At 36.4% G+C, this 15,574-nt stretch overlaps 5 protein-coding genes and 1 non-coding gene across 16 annotated transcripts; 1 reads left to right on the top strand and 5 right to left on the bottom strand.

Annotated features, from left to right (window-relative positions):
- Positions 1 to 682: 682 nt before the first annotated feature.
- On the top strand, positions 683 to 3,373 carry ROPGEF6 (ROP (rho of plants) guanine nucleotide exchange factor 6). Of its 2 annotated transcripts, NM_115424.3 has the most exons (7): positions 683 to 1,195; positions 1,281 to 1,397; positions 1,493 to 1,647; positions 1,719 to 1,793; positions 1,883 to 2,161; positions 2,251 to 2,616; positions 2,688 to 3,337. In NM_115424.3, exons 1-7 carry the CDS (start codon positions 877 to 879, stop codon positions 3,114 to 3,116), a joined length of 1,740 nt encoding a protein of 579 aa, NP_191125.1. In that variant the 5' UTR covers positions 683 to 876; the 3' UTR covers positions 3,117 to 3,337. The 2 variants fall into 2 exon arrangements, with proteins under 2 accessions (NP_191125.1, NP_001325478.1); NM_001339743.1 differs by having other exon boundaries at positions 724 to 1,195; positions 2,251 to 3,373.
- Positions 3,374 to 3,549: 176 nt separating this feature from the next.
- AT3G55650 (Pyruvate kinase family protein) lies at positions 3,550 to 5,082 on the bottom strand (the record flags this gene model as incomplete). The annotated part of the gene is made up of 1 exon (NM_115423.1): positions 3,550 to 5,082. One exon carries the CDS (start codon positions 5,080 to 5,082, stop codon positions 3,550 to 3,552), a length of 1,533 nt encoding a protein of 510 aa, NP_191124.1.
- Positions 5,083 to 5,478: 396 nt separating this feature from the next.
- On the bottom strand, positions 5,479 to 7,324 carry AT3G55646 (TPRXL). Its single transcript, NM_001035788.3, has 6 exons — positions 6,925 to 7,324; positions 6,662 to 6,725; positions 6,317 to 6,459; positions 6,144 to 6,204; positions 5,991 to 6,035; positions 5,479 to 5,873 (listed from the first exon to the last, which is right to left on the bottom strand). The coding sequence occupies exons 1-5, from the start codon at positions 7,078 to 7,080 to the stop codon at positions 6,019 to 6,021; spliced, it is 441 nt and encodes a 146-aa protein (NP_001030865.1). The 5' UTR covers positions 7,081 to 7,324; the 3' UTR covers positions 5,479 to 5,873; positions 5,991 to 6,018.
- A 1,698-nt stretch (positions 7,325 to 9,022) lies between these two features.
- Positions 9,023 to 9,304, bottom strand: AT3G08565. The gene has a single exon (NR_143933.1). It is a non-coding gene; the product is annotated as an uncharacterized misc_RNA (transcript).
- A 203-nt stretch (positions 9,305 to 9,507) lies between these two features.
- AT3G55640 (Mitochondrial substrate carrier family protein) lies at positions 9,508 to 12,520 on the bottom strand. 4 transcript variants are annotated; one of them, NM_001339740.1, is made up of 8 exons: positions 12,464 to 12,520; positions 11,931 to 12,387; positions 11,431 to 11,607; positions 11,191 to 11,340; positions 10,943 to 11,044; positions 10,782 to 10,852; positions 10,614 to 10,681; positions 9,508 to 9,997 (listed from the first exon to the last, which is right to left on the bottom strand). In NM_001339740.1, exons 2-8 carry the CDS (start codon positions 12,117 to 12,119, stop codon positions 9,756 to 9,758), a joined length of 999 nt encoding a protein of 332 aa, NP_001319759.1. In that variant the 5' UTR covers positions 12,120 to 12,387; positions 12,464 to 12,520; the 3' UTR covers positions 9,508 to 9,755. The 4 variants fall into 4 exon arrangements, with proteins under 4 accessions (NP_001319759.1, NP_001327528.1, NP_191123.1 ...); NM_001339741.1 differs by having other exon boundaries at positions 9,508 to 10,681; positions 12,464 to 12,519; NM_115422.4 differs by lacking the exon at positions 12,464 to 12,520 and having other exon boundaries at positions 11,931 to 12,446.
- A 154-nt stretch (positions 12,521 to 12,674) lies between these two features.
- On the bottom strand, positions 12,675 to 15,560 carry DFD (DHFS-FPGS homolog D). Of its 7 annotated transcripts, none has more exons than NM_115421.4 (15): positions 15,373 to 15,560; positions 15,142 to 15,272; positions 14,997 to 15,062; positions 14,821 to 14,930; positions 14,683 to 14,743; positions 14,509 to 14,592; positions 14,371 to 14,427; positions 14,233 to 14,293; positions 14,110 to 14,156; positions 13,965 to 14,042; positions 13,732 to 13,884; positions 13,445 to 13,651; positions 13,283 to 13,361; positions 12,924 to 13,198; positions 12,675 to 12,831 (listed from the first exon to the last, which is right to left on the bottom strand). In NM_115421.4, the coding sequence occupies exons 1-15, from the start codon at positions 15,380 to 15,382 to the stop codon at positions 12,772 to 12,774; spliced, it is 1,479 nt and encodes a 492-aa protein (NP_567026.3). In that variant the 5' UTR covers positions 15,383 to 15,560; the 3' UTR covers positions 12,675 to 12,771. The 7 variants fall into 7 exon arrangements, with proteins under 7 accessions (NP_567026.3, NP_851017.1, NP_851018.1 ...); NM_180686.2 differs by having other exon boundaries at positions 14,575 to 14,592; positions 15,373 to 15,501; NM_180687.2 differs by having other exon boundaries at positions 14,374 to 14,427; positions 15,373 to 15,493.
- Between the last annotated feature and the right edge of the window lie 14 nt (positions 15,561 to 15,574).

Here is a 15,574-nt window from a genome sequence, read left to right as displayed (position 1 = left end):
TCTTCTTTTTTTTGCAATTGTTATTAACTATTCAACTAAACCTTGTTTGTTTTTATAATTGGTTGGTCAACGGTAATTTTTAGCAAAAACGGTTTACAAATTTTAATTTGTAAGAGATTTAACATTATAAAATTTATATTGTTGAATCGTTATCACTACGAACTACAAAATTAACCCGATTCACGGTAATCAAATTGTTCGCAACTATAAAATGAACATATTCTTAATTGTGATAATCAGTGTGGCAGAAATTTGCGAAACGAACGTGACAATAATTTATCCAAAATGGAATATATGCATCTATAGACCAATCAATGTAGTTTTGTAAATGTGTTAACATACCGTCAAATAATAATAATATCTATTCACAACAACTCTTAAGCAAAAAAACCAAAGAAGTTACCTCTTAAAATATTTAAATCAGTATCACGATAACATACTTTATTCAGTAGAAAATTATCTATGCGATCAAAAGAAGTTTAACGGAAACATTTATAAAAAAGAATAATTAATATCTCACCAAACAAATGAAATGGAGAAATTCCAATGGACTCTCTTGGTTTTGAGTTTTTGGACTTAAGACTGCGGGAAGATCACGGAACACTTTTTGTCCGAAATCTGACGTGGCAGATTATAACGGCTACTTTGATGACTCACTATTTCTTTTTAATATTATAAAAATCGAAGAGAGACGTTAAGATTCAAATTTTTTGAAGACAGAACAAAAAACAACACAAACAATTAAAACAATCAGAATTTTTCTCGAATTCATGGACCACAATAATTACTATTCTTCTTCTTCTTCTCTATGATCTCTGCTTCCTTTTTTCTGGGTATCTAAAAAAACTCAATCTTTATTTCTTTTTGTTAGCGAAAATGGAGGATAATAGCTGTATCGGGTTTGAGGGATCGAAAAGATTTGGTGAGACTAGTAAACGTATCATTGGTTTGATTGACTCAGTGACTGAGTCAACGACTGATTCAAGTCTTAGCAGCTCAAGTTCTGGTGTTGGATCGAGCTCCGGGAGGTCTTCTGTAGCTGAGAGATCTGTTTCATCACCTCCGACGAAATCGCAGATTCTTGGATGGCCGTTAGGACAAGGTTCATGGAGGAAGAGTTCTGGTAAAATGAAGAAGAAAACTCCGACAAAGATCGATGATTTTGGGTTTAAGAGAGTTGGAACAGAGACTTCAGGTTTGTGAAAATCGTGAACATTAGCTAATAATCAATCTCTCTCGAAGACGACTTAAAGTTTTGACATTTTGATTTGTTTTTGTAGAGATTGAGTTGTTGAAAGAGAGAATGGCGAAGTTGTTGCTTGGTGAAGACATGTCTGGTTCTGGTGAAGGAGTTTGTCCTGCTTTGGCTATTTCTAATGCCATTACCAATCTCTATGGTAGTTTTATTTCGAAGTTCCATACTTTAGTTTGATGTTTCTTTGATATCTTACTTTACTTATGAGTCTAACTTTTGATTTCAATGTGATGAAAGCTGCAATATTGGGACAACAATGGAGGCTAGAGCCAATCCCTAGTGAGAAAAAATTAATGTGGAGAAGAGAAATCGAAGTTCTTCTTTCTGTTAGTGATCACATTGTTGAATTGGTACCTTCCTTTCAGAATTTCCCCAATGGAAACAAGATTGAGGTAATTTCATTTTCAAGCTTAAGCATTTAGTGATTGTGTTCTGTTTCATTGATGATTTGGTGGATTTTAAGGTGATGAACTGCAGACCAAGATCAGATCTCTTTACTTGTCTTCCTGCTCTTAGGAAGCTAGACAATATGCTTATTGTAAGAATCTGATCCTTCCTTGTTGTTCTGTTCTCATGAGGGGTTTCAAATGTGAGTTCTTAATAGAGTTCTGTTTTTGACGTCTTTAGGAAATATTAGATAGTTTTGGAGAAACAGAGTTCTGGTACGTTGATCAAGGGATTGTAGCTGCGGAATCTGCAAGGTCTAACTCTTTCCGTGAAGACGGAGACAAATGGTGGCTTCCGCTGCCGCGTGTGCCATCCGATGGACTTACCGAACAAACTAGGAAGAAACTGGATCATACTCGCGAATTCACCAACCAAATCTTGAAAGCTTGTATGTCAATCAACAGCATTGCTTTAGCTGAAATGGAAGTTCCACAATCATACCTTGAAGCCCTTCCAAAGGTAAGAAACAACTTAATCTCAGAGCCAAACTTAATCTCAGAGCCAAACTTAATATAATTTCCTCTAGCTGAATTGTTCCTATTTTGCAGAACGGAAGATCTTGTCTTGGAGATTTTCTATATAGAAACATCACATCGGATAACTTCTCTGCGGATCACTTGCTAGAATCAATAGATCTTTCATCTGAGCTTGCGGTTGTAGAAATGGCGAACCGAGTAGAAGCATCAATGTACGTTTGGAGGAGAAGAGCTCACTCGAGGCATCTGATATCTCTGTATCGATCCACAAGTACAAGATGGGGGATGATAGTGAAGGAGATGATGATGCATCAAACCGATGGTGACAAAAGGGAAATATTTGCGGAGAGAGCAGAAAGCTTATTGATCCGTCTCAAGCAACGTTTCCCGGGACTTAGACAAACAGCTTTAGACACAAGCAAGATCCAATACAACAAGGTTTGATTCATTGACTTTTTCACATCACACACTTAAAACACGAAAGAATGAAATCTAAACTGTTCTTGCAGGATGTAGGAAAGTCTATACTTGAGAGCTACTCAAGGGTATTAGAGAGTTTAGCGTATAGCATTGGTGTACGCATAGAGGAAGTGTTGTTCATGGATGACATCAGCAAAGATGATGGTGATGGTGATGATGATTCTTGTTCAGACAAGTTGAGATTGTTGTCTAAAGAAGCAGCTAGTGGTGGTTCAGGCTCTCTAAGGGAGAAACTTTCTGCTCCATCGCTGTTCTCTGTGTCATTCTCAGGCACGTCAACTCCGTACAGAACTCTATCTTTCTCTGCATCGACTCCAAGTTATTCACCAATGCCGTTGATAAGCCCCATCAACGGAGGAAGAGGAGGAGAAAGAGCTCCGTTTCTCTCTGGGAGGAACATTAGAGAACGTTGCGGGTTTGGTCCAAAGAAAGCATTGGCCAATTATCTCCGGGGTTGAATGTTAAGTTAAAAAATTTGGATTTAGATTCTTTCTGTCTGTATCACACAACACGTTCTTTATGTTGTTGTTGTTGTTGTTGTCCTGTCTCAAGGAGTTAAGAACCAAGCACAATTCGTTTTTATATAATGTATTTGTTGATTGATCGATACACAATCTCATATCTTATTATTAGATCAAACAAGAGTCAAAAGACCATCTTCTTTTAAGATAAACACCAGGAATGGTAAAATGTTAATAAAATTATTAGTGTCTTTGGGTGTTATTCGAATTTGTAATGAATCTGTTTAAAATTTTATTATCATGTGACCAAAAACAAATAATGAATCTGTTTAAAACTTTATTATCATGTGACCAAAAACAATGGTTAAACCAAAAAGCTTAACCGAAATTAAAGTTTAATGACTTTATTATTGACTAGCGTAAAACTTGATTACTCCACGGTCACTATCTTAACAACAGAGGAACCATCAATCTTGTGCAACGCCACAATCGAATCTCCATTCTTGCAAATTCCCTTCGTCTTCGCGAATCCGATAGCCAAATTAATCATCTCCTCCGTTGCATCTTTGTTTGAATCCCTAGCCGAAGATCCCGTCGCCACCACCGGAATAATCCTACGGTAAATCAAACCACGTCTCGCCGCATGAGCCACCGAGTCTGAGCACGACATCTCCATATCATTCCCTTGAGCAATCTCTGGCACAATCACTGACAAAATCGGAACGCTCGGCCTGTATTTAGCCACAAGCTCCGCCGTGTAACCGCCTTTGGTGAGAACAACGATCGCCGACGCAAAAACACTCTGTGCCGTCGAAACAACTGAAGCAGCTAAGCTCTCGATCGGAGATAACGGTAACGAAACCATTCCTAGGGTTTTCTTGTGGAGAATGTCGTAATCGATGAAATCCTCTGCTTCTTTACAGATCCTTGACATTGTTAGCACGGCAGCCTCAGGGTGAGCTCCAGCAGCGGTTTCTCCACTAAGCATAACGCAGTCTGTCCCGTCAAGAACAGCGTTTGCAACGTCAGTGGCTTCAGCTCTAGTCGGACGAGGAGATACTGTCATGGATTCAAGCATCTGTGTGGCTGTGACAACTGGTTTCCCAAGAGCATTAGCCATCTTGATCATTGTTTTCTGAGCAAGGAACATCTTTTCGATCGGAATCTCCATTCCAAGATCTCCTCTAGCCACCATGAAAGCATCAGAATTCTCCAGAATCTTTTCACAATTCATGACCCCTTCTTGATTCTCCACCTTTGACATGAGCATGATGTTCTTTGAGTGTTCTCCAAGTAACCTCCTAACTTCAGTTAGGTCAGATCCTTTACGAACAAAAGAAAGAGCGATGATGTCGATTTTGTTCGGAACTCCCCATTGGATGATATCTTCTTTATCTTTCTCAGTAAGTGTTGGGAGATCAACTACAATTCCAGGAAGATTAACGTTTTTTCTTTCTCCTAGAATTGCAGAGTTCTCGCAACGGCAACGAACAAGACCGAAAGACTTGTCACAGGACAAGACAGTTAAAGAGATTGTGCCGTCTGAACAGAGAATCACATCACCAGGTTTGACGTCTTCTGCAAGTTTCTTGTAGCTCATGGAGATAACGTTTGAATCTCCTTCTATCATGTAATCAATTGAGATGGTGATCTCTTGACCTTGGTTTAGCTGTATCGGTTTGCCTTCTTTGAGAAACCCGGTTCGTATCTCAGGACCCTTTGTGTCGAGCATGACGGCGGAGAGAATACCAGTGTTGTCCATGGCGGTTCGGAGATTATCGAGAGTTTCTTGATGGTAAGAGTGAGAACCATGAGAGAAATTGAACCGGGCTACGTTCATACCAGCCTTGAGAAGCTTCTCAATCATCTCCACCGATCTTGAAACCGGTCCAAGAGTACAAATTATCTTCGTCTTTGAACGAAGAGCTCCATTGGTTGCTTGTCCACCAAGTAACATCTCCATTGTGGAAACTTTCGAAAGATCGCAAAGAAAAATTAAGAGATTGAACTTTGAAAGACAGAGGAAATTAAGAGTTGCTTGATGAAAATTATGATGAGCAGGGAAACGTATATATAGAAGGAGCGATTTGAGGTTTTCCATTTTACGTTGTGTTGTTTACATTATCGAATTTCCCATTTTCATGTTCGAATTTCTATTTGCCAAAAAAAAAATTGTTCGAATTTCCATTTAACTTTTTTTCGTTCGACGGTTTAGTTTCCTTTTCTATGGTTCTGGCAATAATGTTTTTTTCTATTTCTAATTTAGCAAATATTTTGAGGAGAATGTTAAATGATAGATGAAAAAAAAGTATAGTATTGAAATTAGAAATTAGAAATTTCGGAAACTTCGAAACGACCTCACCGATAACTCGGTTTCGATCGGGAAGATGATGATCGAAACATAATATTACTAAGAGCAAAATATTTGTATCCATTATTTATTAAAGTAAGCTAAGTACATTGTAGTAGACACTGTTATACATATCATTTTTTCCCTTACATACACTATTAGACAAACATTAATTGACTAAAAAGGAGCCAAACATTAATTTCATCAGGAAGAGACTTCTCTTCGTGTTGTTTGCATTTGTCGTTAAACAAAATGAATCAACATGTAAAGAACAAGCCCCTCTTCTTTTAGACAATATACTAAACTCTTTTAAATTTGTAATTAAGGACATTTGGAAATTTTGCTTTCTTTTTATTATCTAGCGACCCTTCAGATTTCGTATAAAGATAAGACCATGCATGCACCTGCAAAATGTTCACAAATAATAAAATTTACGTTTTTCCTTTTAATCTAAGTAAATTTTTTGCGAAAAGCATTGGATATTTCGTAGAAAAAAAAATCCATGTAATATTTATAAGTACCTTAACAGGTGCTCGTAAACCAGGATTGCTAGTAATAAAGCGAACCTGCACCAAGTAGGAAAATAAAAGTATAATTTGGTTTACAAATATAATGAAAGAATTTATCACAAAATAAAAGTAATAAGTTAGAGGATGGAGTATATTAAAAGTTACCTTCCCACCAGTTTCCTCTTGATGCGCGTTTGGAATCGCCTTCCTCTCCATCCTTTTTGTACTGCATATATTAAAAAAATATGATGAAAAGCAAAATCTTGAAAGTAGAGAATATAAGTTTAGTCATGTAGGTGTTATATATGTATGTAATATATAATGCGACTATGACTTACAGTATCATGGGTGGTAGTCGTTGTTGAGGAATAAGTCTCTTGGCCTCCATAGTAAAGGGATGAGCTCAAGTGGCATGGTGGTTCTGTTTCCTCATTATAGTAACTCTTTTTCTCCTTTTTATTGCTTCTTTCTCCTTTCGCATCTACGTATTATTGTAAGCCCACAAATTAAGGTATATAAGTTTCAATATGACAGAAAAAGACTACGTTTTGAACTGAGTTAGAATTAGTGAAAATAACATTCTATAGACACACTAATTAAGGTCTTAATGCTAAAAAGAGCATAGACTAGTTCTAACGTATAACGAATCTTTAACGAAAAATAACTCGAGAAAGTTTAATTACTTGGAGATTGATACTTCACATGTCCACCTTGACTTGCAAAGTCCACTTGCCTCCCCAACTGATCCTTTTAGTTCACAATAAGAGAAAGTTAGAGAGTAGTTCAACTTAATTGTTATATATATATATATATATATATATATATATATATATATATATATATATATATATTAAGTAAGAGCTCCTAAACACCATGTATATGTAACATGCAGATGTTTACAATGATTAACGTATCCCACAAATGTTGAAATCTTGAGATGACGTACTGCAGAGGGTGGTGGGAAGATGGATTTGAACAATCCAGTGGCCGATGAAGAAGACGAAGAAGAGACTCTTGGCCCAAATATATGATCGAATGACGAAAGAGATGAGGACGAAGATGAAGCGGAAACAATCTTTTTCTTGTTCTTGTTCTTGTCCATGCCAAAGATGTGTAGGTGGAAATGTATGTATACAAACTTTTTGTTTCTGAGAGATGTATTTAAGAAAAGGCCAAAGGGGCCTAGGGATGCCGAAAAGAGAAAGGATTAAATTTGTAGAGAGAGGTGAAGAAAGGAGAGAACATGTGATGAAACAAAAGAGAAGACACGTGAAGATTTGCAGTTTTTTGTGCGACTCTTATAACTGTCATCTCTGCATATTTATAGTTGAAAACTTTGACTACATGTGATCGGTCTTTTAGATTATTTGTCACATCTATTATATCTGACTTTATTTATTAAAAATTTCTTGATATTATCTATCATATGTGCATGAATATATATGTTTTGTTTTTGTTTTTAAGAAAAATATGAAATATGGAAAGATTAAAAAGTAATTATTTTGGCTATGATATAGTTAGAGACATTTTTGTTTTTTAATCTGAAAACAGTTGGAGATCCTTTCTAAGATCGGTTCTATAGCTTGTTTTTCGGATTGAGTGTAGTTTCGTTAACCCTAAATTTGTATGGCACTAAAAATTCTTCAACATCTTCGACGATTTTAGCAGAAGTCTCCTTGCCCGATCCTATAAATTTCTTTATAAATAGCTTATTTAAAAATGTTAGAGGAATAAATAAACGGCTGAACCGCTGAGCAATGTAACGGTCAGTACCAAATTAATATATATAGCATTTTTTTCTCAATCGACAAGGCTCCAAATGTGACAACAACATTACTCAGTTTTGGTTTCAACCAAAGACGACCATCCTCAAATTTTAAAATAAGATCTATTGATCATCAAGTGGAAAAAAAAAAAAAGATCAATTCATCAAAAACTCGCAAGGAGTTTCAGGCTTCAAGCAATACCCATATCGATAAAAAAATATTAAAATAAGAATACATATGCCCATATGGTTCATTTTCTGTCTTTTGTAAAGCCAAACTAATTTTATATATTTTCCTATATATGAAAAAGGAGAAAACTTGTCGAAATCGTTACGCGGTACGTACGCTACTAAAAGTGGTGATCGTATCAAATGAAGTAGAATCCTCGAAACAATTCCCGTGAGTGACCTAATTTCGTGCCCACACTAAAGTCAACGAAGGTTTATGAGGCAAATAATATGCAAAATGCTTTCCAAAGTATTTGTAAATAACTTTTGTCGTTCTAGAACATTATATATAGTTCTATAACCGTGTCCTGTTTCAAAGGAATCAATATATTCATTCATCTTAACAAATAAATGTTCTATAATATTATAGTTTGTAGGACTAGTAATCAACCTTGTACATTAATTAGCTTAGATTTGGAGATAAGATTTATAATTCAAAGTAATAGCTTTTTTTAGTATAGTTTTGTTTTATATGAATGGGGATAAATTTTTATAGAAGGCCTCTAGTATTAGTTGAAAAACAATTTAAGTTGATTGGCAGAAAGATATATGAATAATTAAATCAGGATCTTCGATGAAAAATAAAGAAACTTATAATATGGCCAACAACAACATTTCTTTTTTAGCTTATGAAATCATGAAAGAAAAGGAAACACCAAAAATGACGTTTTAATATGTAAACAAAAACGTTTTAGATGGAAGTCTTAAACGAATTAGCGGATCGATATATACCGTTATTGATGAATATTACATCTCTATAACGTAACTGTTGTTATAAGCTTTACTTCAACTGGAGAATATAAGTATCTGAAGGACCAGAAGATTGATAAGGTCAAAGATAGATTCCATATATTGATGTAATAACTAATAATATTCATCAACAACAAAGGGTTGACTCTATAGGTTGTCTTCGCAACTTGCAAGTTGTGATTCAAAAGAAACAACAGCCAAAAAACGAAACAAAGGATTTGCAAGTTGTGGAATCAACGCGACATAAAAAGAAGAAAAGGATATATCATTCGATAGATCGTTAATACATAATAACATAAGGGTAATTCTCAAAATATTGGAGAGAGAAACATAGCCACATTTAAGAAATTAAGAAGATATTGCCAAACATATATAGCCACATTTTATGAGCTTTGGTGCCTTGAGCCCATTGATAGACCGTTAGCCACACATAAAAAGTTTACACTAGGGTAGATGTTGGGTCCCACTGTAAAGTGAGAGCCCTCCAAAAATAGGCGTATGCCACTTAGCGTGGAGAGCACACGGTATTCTTTAGTAAAAGGCGAAAGAATAGTTCGCTTTGTGCTTACCACATGGCTGCGTGATTTTAAACTCCCTACAGAGTGAAGTGTATTTATACTATCAATTCCTCTATCAAAGTCTCTTAGCTTTCCGATGTGGGATACTTGAGGTTGAAGCTCCTTGTTAAAAGGCTTTCTCGGATACTCAAGCCCATTACCATCCGAAATTTCTCCACCATTTATATGGGTCATTAACTAGGACTGTACAATGTTCACTTCGTATATTGGGCCCTCAATTGATATACGTATTAACCAACACTACATATACATAATGATTCTACATTTCGTATAAGCCATGTAACAATGGAAAAGGATTGTACCAATACAAATGTTAATCTCGTATAAGCTACATCCAACAACTACATATATAATTCTACATTTCGTATACATTATCATTTTCCGCTGTTTGGTTTTTACAGTTTTTTTCCTCTCACCAAAAATAGACCTAAACAAATCTACCAACCTTTTAAACCGTTATAGATTCGAAGAAAGATCCTTGAAGTAAAGCTTGAGTGTCTCGTAGGTCATGAAGCAAATCCCTACACCAGGTACCACTTTGTAGTACTCTGGAAGAATTCCTCTGTACAGGCCTCTCGCTCCTTCCGTTTGAACAATACGCTTTAATGTGCCTAACAAACCTGTCTTGTACACTACCGCTCGCCCGCCTATTCCTTCCAGCTGCTTCCTTCTTCTCACCAGATCCAATGGAAACGTAGCTGCAGTTTTGTTTTTCTCACATTAGATATGACATTATATGAAATTTGACCAATGCATCAATGCTATGAAGTGGTTCTACTTGCCTATGAATGCAGCATGAGACCAGCCGTGAACAATAAGACCCGACGTGAAACTCATATAAGGGCCAAAAGAGATATTATCCACAAATGGAGTGATATAGGTAAACATTGTTTGTGTTTGATTAAGTAAATGAGACACTATATGAGTAACTACCTTTATAGAAGTAAATTCCTCACATTAGACTGTGTTAAATGCTTGCAGAGAAAAATCAACTAGAAAAGATCATGGTAATCATATCTATTTGCTAAAGACAGAAGCATACATATGAGAAGGAGCAACAGATTTATCATTCTGTAGCAAAAGTGGAACTTAGAATGCACCATGTTCAGCTATTGTGAATTGAAAGCATAGTACAGAGAATTTTGAGTTTGAGACTATTGATGTGATGCTTGTCAGCAATACGAAACTGATTGATGCTCATGCTAAGTCAATCAGTGTTTATGAGCAAGGCATAGAATGACAAATTACAGTCAAACAGTGAGTCTCATGGCAAACAAGAAAGCAAAAGGCCAACGAATAGCTAAGATAACTTACCTGTTGAAGATGCTATTCCTGAAAGACTTCCACAAGCTAGACTGACCATGATAGGGGAATCATGGGGCCTTAAGAAAATGAAAACCAACAAATCATTTTAGGAGTAATTATAAATGATAAGTGGCATAGTTAAACTGCAAAACTGTAATATCGAGATCGACTTATTACCTAGTTGACCTCCAATAAGATCTCAATGATTCATACACAGAAAAGCTAATGGCAATACTAGGCCCAACACCCTGTTTCAAAAAACAAAACCTTAGTCAGGATAGTTAGGAAAGTGAAAGGATACAACATTTATGATGTATACATCTTTCTGTGGAAAATACCACAAGCGTTGTTCCTAGTCCCTTGTAGAGGCCCAAGATACCTTCATCGGTTGTAATAGAGCGCAGAGTATGCCAGATACCCGAGTAGTAGATTACTTTTGTCTACCATTGATGCAAAGAATAATGTCAACAGACAGCTAATGCAACAATGCTTCAGTTATGAAATCTCAACAAGTAAAATTAGAAAACAAGGCTGTGTAACAAAGTTCATATCAAATAGACAAATACTTATGTTCAAAAACTCCAACCTGAGCAGCAAGACGAGTTCTAACAAGATCAAGTGGATAAGTGGCAGAAGCAGCTGTGATTCCAGCCAAACCACCGGCTACAAAATGTACAAAAAGGTTTGAACTTATACCCTCCTTGTGATTTTCCATCCCAGTAACCATATACATGAACTGTAAATAATCGAGTAAAAAAGTCCAAAATCAGAAATAGGCTCAGTGGAGAGTAATGTCACACTAAGAATTTAGTTTAGATTCTCAGACCTTCTTGTAGTGTTCATATGCGTAGAAATTAACAGAAGAATATGGAAGCCGGTGAGCAATAGTAACTAGATTCCCTTTCCAAAAAGCTTTCAATCCTTCTTCATTCAATATCCGTGAAGCCTCGTGTAATATGCTTGGCTTTCTTAAAGCTGCAGCATTTGTGTGCATACCTTGCACCTAAATACAACATAGTGTATACAATCAAGAAGCTGTCCAAAAAAAACTCAGCTTTAACACAAAATTTCCCTTTTTAAGCATTCAGAGTTAGAAACAAGTGCAGCTAAGAAGATTTGGTATAATCAAACACTAATAGATTTTCTATCTTTACGCAGAGCTCAATTCAGCTTTCTCATTTCCACAGATCCCCAAATTGTTTGATTATCCCATTACACATTGAACTTGAAATTTTGAATTGGTCTTAGTTCAATAAACCAACAAATTGGGTTGTAATGAAACAAAAGGTTGAATTTTTCTTCTTCTCGCTCGATGAAATGACGAACCTGGAAGAGAATGGTGAGACGAGATAGAGGAGCAGTACAAGTCTTGCTAAAAGCACCAGCGAGTCCTCCGGCTAAGAGCTGCGACGCCGATTCGATATGTGATCTCTGGTCCTGCGTTAAACGATGAGAAGACGAAGCTACGCCATGTCCTGAGCTCACACCAACCCTAGCTTCCGTCTGCATCACCATTTTTGCCGCCCAAAAATCCAAATCTTTCAATCTCCTCACCTATCAAAATCCTCAATCTCAATCTCCGAGAAGCTTATCCAACAATACCCAAGCTCAGATTTCGGAAAAAAAGGAAACTTTCAAAGATCTTCGATTTGGTTTTTGATTGAAATTGAATTGCTTTGCTTGAAAGTTTTGGTTTTGTATCTCTTTTTGTGTGCCTCTCGTCTTTCTTTTTTCTTTCTCTGCTTCAAGACTTTGTTGTATACGCTTGGTTCCAACGCCACACCTACACGGCAACACTAAACACTTTAAAAACGACAGCGTTTTGGATGCAACGAACGTTTTACCGCCACGTGATTCACCTCTTCTTTTTTATTTCTTTCTCCTTGTTTCTTTTTCTGGTGACTGGTGAGATTCCTTTTCCATTGCTACATCTACTCTTTGAAAGCTTGGCCACTAGTACTTTAAAATCGGTGTCTTCGGTGTTACACAATTGAAAACGTTGTATCTTGTAAGATTTTGTTGGACCCTTGCTAGTTTTATTCAGCACGTGTTCTGTGTTTTGCTAAATCATGTCGAAATATCTTTTCTTTTCTTTTGTTAAATCATGTTGTGAGATATATAGTCATTACAGGCAAAGATTGGCCAAGAATACATGGCAGAAACATATTCATTTCTTGATAAATCTCAAGAGATCACCCACCAAATGTAATGAACCAGTTACCAACACCTAACACCCAAAATATAACAAAATCCCACTTAGGCCGCTTTGTTGTCACCTGAAACCAACATTATACGTAAAAAGTAACACACTGAATTTACCTGAAAACGAACTTGTTTACTTTGGCGAGCATTGTCCCGGAGCCAGTCAACAGCCACAGGAAGTGACGAGAAAACGAAACTCTTCTCTTCTTCTTTGCCTTTAGAATCACTTTTTGAATTAGATTTTGCTTCACCTCGAGCTAAACTCTCCCAAATCCTCTGAAGACCGAACTGCCACGACATCGACTCGACACGTGTGCCAACGTTTGTCGAAGATCCCACTTGGTTGTACACTGATACGTTTGGCACAAAAACGGCTCTCTTGAAATCAACTCCTGAGAATTTGAAAAAACTCTCAAATGATATTTCTTGTAACATCTTTATAAAGTTTCTATCATGACATAAACAGTTAAAAACACCTTGATCAATGCATTTACTCCTTAATCGCGGAAGAAGCAAACTCGGGTCACGAACAGACATACAATTGAACAAGAGTATCTGCATCATATTACATACCAACATTAGCAAAACTTTTTCAGAATTTTTTGAAATCTTTAAGACACAATTTTAAAAATCTTTACCTGCTCTGATCTTTTCTGGTTTCTTTCTTGGTTTTGTTTGATCTGTTTTGAAAACCATATAGCGCAAGCTTCCATGCTTTCAGGACTATGAGCTCCATCAAGGTAATACACAATCTCTTCAGGGAGTTCTGAATCAGGCACTATCATAGCTCGTCCCATCAAATAAGCATTTGACAATCCAGAGATGAATTTTTCGGGTAAACCGTTCTGTTTCATGTAAGAAAATACCGTTACTTGTTAACAGAAGAAATTCACAACTCAAGAATGTTTTTTTTAATTCAACTTACTGTCTGATCCAAACCATTCTTGTCCTCAATACCAATCTCTTTAAGAAATGTAGAGCACAACGCAACAGCAAGACCAGCGTTTAGATATTGATGTTCGCCTTGAAGCCCGAGTCTCTGGCTTGAGTCCAACGGTTCCACCACCTGAAGATTCACCTTCACAACAAGTACTAATTCATAGATAACCTTATGTCATCTCAACCATCTAATGATTTGGTTGTTTTGTGAAGCCTTACCTCCAATTTTGAAGCTTTTTCATTGAGTACACGCATTGCTTCATCAGGTTGAGCCACTGTAAAAGCAGGAACTCCACTCTACAACAGAGAGAACAATTAAGAAGGAAACTGAAACTCGAATAACTTGGAAGCTTTTAGTCTGCACCTTGAAGATACCGGCTTTCTCTGCAGCAATTTCAGCAAGTGTGTATCCTAGATATATAAAACCGAGTGATTAAAACACACACACTGGATCCATTTTTGGGAAAATGGCGCAAAAGAGACTAACCAAGAATCTCCATATGGTCATACCCTAGAGAAGAAATACCACAGACGACAGGTTTCTGAATCTATATTAACATATGCTTTGTTAGTGACAAAACCTGGTAAAACAAATCTTAATCTGACGAAAAATGACTTTTCTTACCACATTAGTCGCATCGAATCTCCCACCTAAGCCAACTTCTAGTATAACAACATCAACCTGCACATACCATCAATGACATATATGTCTAATTAAATCACATGAGTTAAGTTTACCTTAGTAGAAAAGAGATTTAAGAACCTGTTCTGTTGTGAAAATCTTGAAAGCTAATAAAGCAAGGAAGCAGAAATAAGTAGGCATTGGAACCTCATTGCTGGTTTTCTCCTGCGCTTTAATGTGGAACCATATAACGAAATGAGAGAGACAGAAAAACCGGAAAGGTATCTATATGAATGTTCTGTTTTTACTCCTCACCTTGAGCTTATGAAAGCAACACCAAAAGTAGTTCACAAATTTCTCCTGGCTTATCTCAATGCTGAAGCAAGAAATTATGTTTTTGAACATTTTCTTTGATAAAATCGTTGAGATGAGTGTATGTTTTCAGAAGCTTACCCGTTAAGACGGAATCTCTCTCGGACATCGATTAAGTGAGGAGATGTGAAGAGACCAGTTCGAAGACCGTAACAACGAAGAATAGACTCCGCAAATGTACATGTTGATCCCTTCAAAACGATCACAAAACTTGAAAATCTTCATTGCATAATCTCAAGGAACTTTAAAGTCTGTACCTTTCCTTTAGTTCCGGCCACATGAATGATTTTCATTTGTGAAACTGCATCTTCAAGCTCAAGAACCTTTTAAGAGATTCATGAATCTTTCAAAAACCTCGTAAATTTTGGCACGACACACAAAAAAGCTTAAGTGATTTGTAACCTTGAGATAATGAAAGAGCAAACGGAATCGGTGAGATTGGTTGTTACTAGCTAAACGGCCACGTTTTGTGATCAAAGACGACAATGCATCCAACGTGTTCTGGTAACGAGCTGACAATTCACCATCGTCTTCTTCATTTTGTTTCCCGGCAAACAAACAGAAAACGTAAAAGAATGAACACACAAAGTCAGAAAAAGTCATAAATCAGTTATAGAGAAACAGAAAATTTACCAGTTGCCATAGAAGAAGAACAAATCCAAAAATTTCCCAAGTTTCAATTTTGATGTCAGCTTCTCTAATCGTAGAGAAATGGGTTTAGAGATTGGAAATGAAAGGTCCTAACTTTCAGTTTAATCTTCAAACTATCTAAACGAAAAAGGTGTTAACTTTATCTACACACATATAATTGCAGAATTCGGATTTGTACCGAACA

Source organism: Arabidopsis thaliana, chromosome 3 (assembly GCF_000001735.4).
Source record: "Arabidopsis thaliana chromosome 3, partial sequence".
Lineage (NCBI taxonomy): Eukaryota > Viridiplantae > Streptophyta > Magnoliopsida > Brassicales > Brassicaceae > Arabidopsis > Arabidopsis thaliana.
Note: the sequence above shows the minus strand (reverse complement) of the source record. Positions and strands in the feature narration are given on the sequence as shown.

Excerpts from the sequence above, each read along its gene's own strand:
- ROPGEF6 (NM_115424.3), top strand. The coding sequence starts at position 877 with ATGGAGGATAATAGCTGTATCGGGTTTGAGGGATCGAAAAGATTTGGT. Across the intron at positions 1,398-1,492 it reads TGCCATTACCAATCTCTATG|CTGCAATATTGGGACAACAA; the intron begins GTAGTTTTATTT and ends ATGTGATGAAAG. Across the intron at positions 1,794-1,882 it reads AGCTAGACAATATGCTTATT|GAAATATTAGATAGTTTTGG; the intron begins GTAAGAATCTGA and ends TGACGTCTTTAG.
- AT3G55646 (NM_001035788.3), bottom strand. The coding sequence starts at position 7,080 with ATGGACAAGAACAAGAACAAGAAAAAGATTGTTTCCGCTTCATCTTCG. Across the intron at positions 6,726-6,924 it reads TCTTCCCACCACCCTCTGCA|GATCAGTTGGGGAGGCAAGT; the intron begins GTACGTCATCTC and ends GTGAACTAAAAG. Across the intron at positions 6,460-6,661 it reads TGTGAAGTATCAATCTCCAA|ATGCGAAAGGAGAAAGAAGC; the intron begins GTAATTAAACTT and ends AATAATACGTAG.
- AT3G55640 (NM_001339740.1), bottom strand. The coding sequence starts at position 12,119 with ATGGTGATGCAGACGGAAGCTAGGGTTGGTGTGAGCTCAGGACATGGC. Across the intron at positions 11,608-11,930 it reads GTCTCACCATTCTCTTCCAG|GTGCAAGGTATGCACACAAA; the intron begins GTTCGTCATTTC and ends TGTTGTATTTAG. Across the intron at positions 10,853-10,942 it reads GACTAGGAACAACGCTTGTG|GGTGTTGGGCCTAGTATTGC; the intron begins GTATTTTCCACA and ends TTTTTGAAACAG.
- DFD (NM_115421.4), bottom strand. Across the intron at positions 14,593-14,682 it reads GTTGCTTTCATAAGCTCAAG|GAGAAAACCAGCAATGAGGT; the intron begins GTGAGGAGTAAA and ends ATTAAAGCGCAG. Across the intron at positions 14,428-14,508 it reads AGATTTTCACAACAGAACAG|GTTGATGTTGTTATACTAGA; the intron begins GTTCTTAAATCT and ends TGGTATGTGCAG.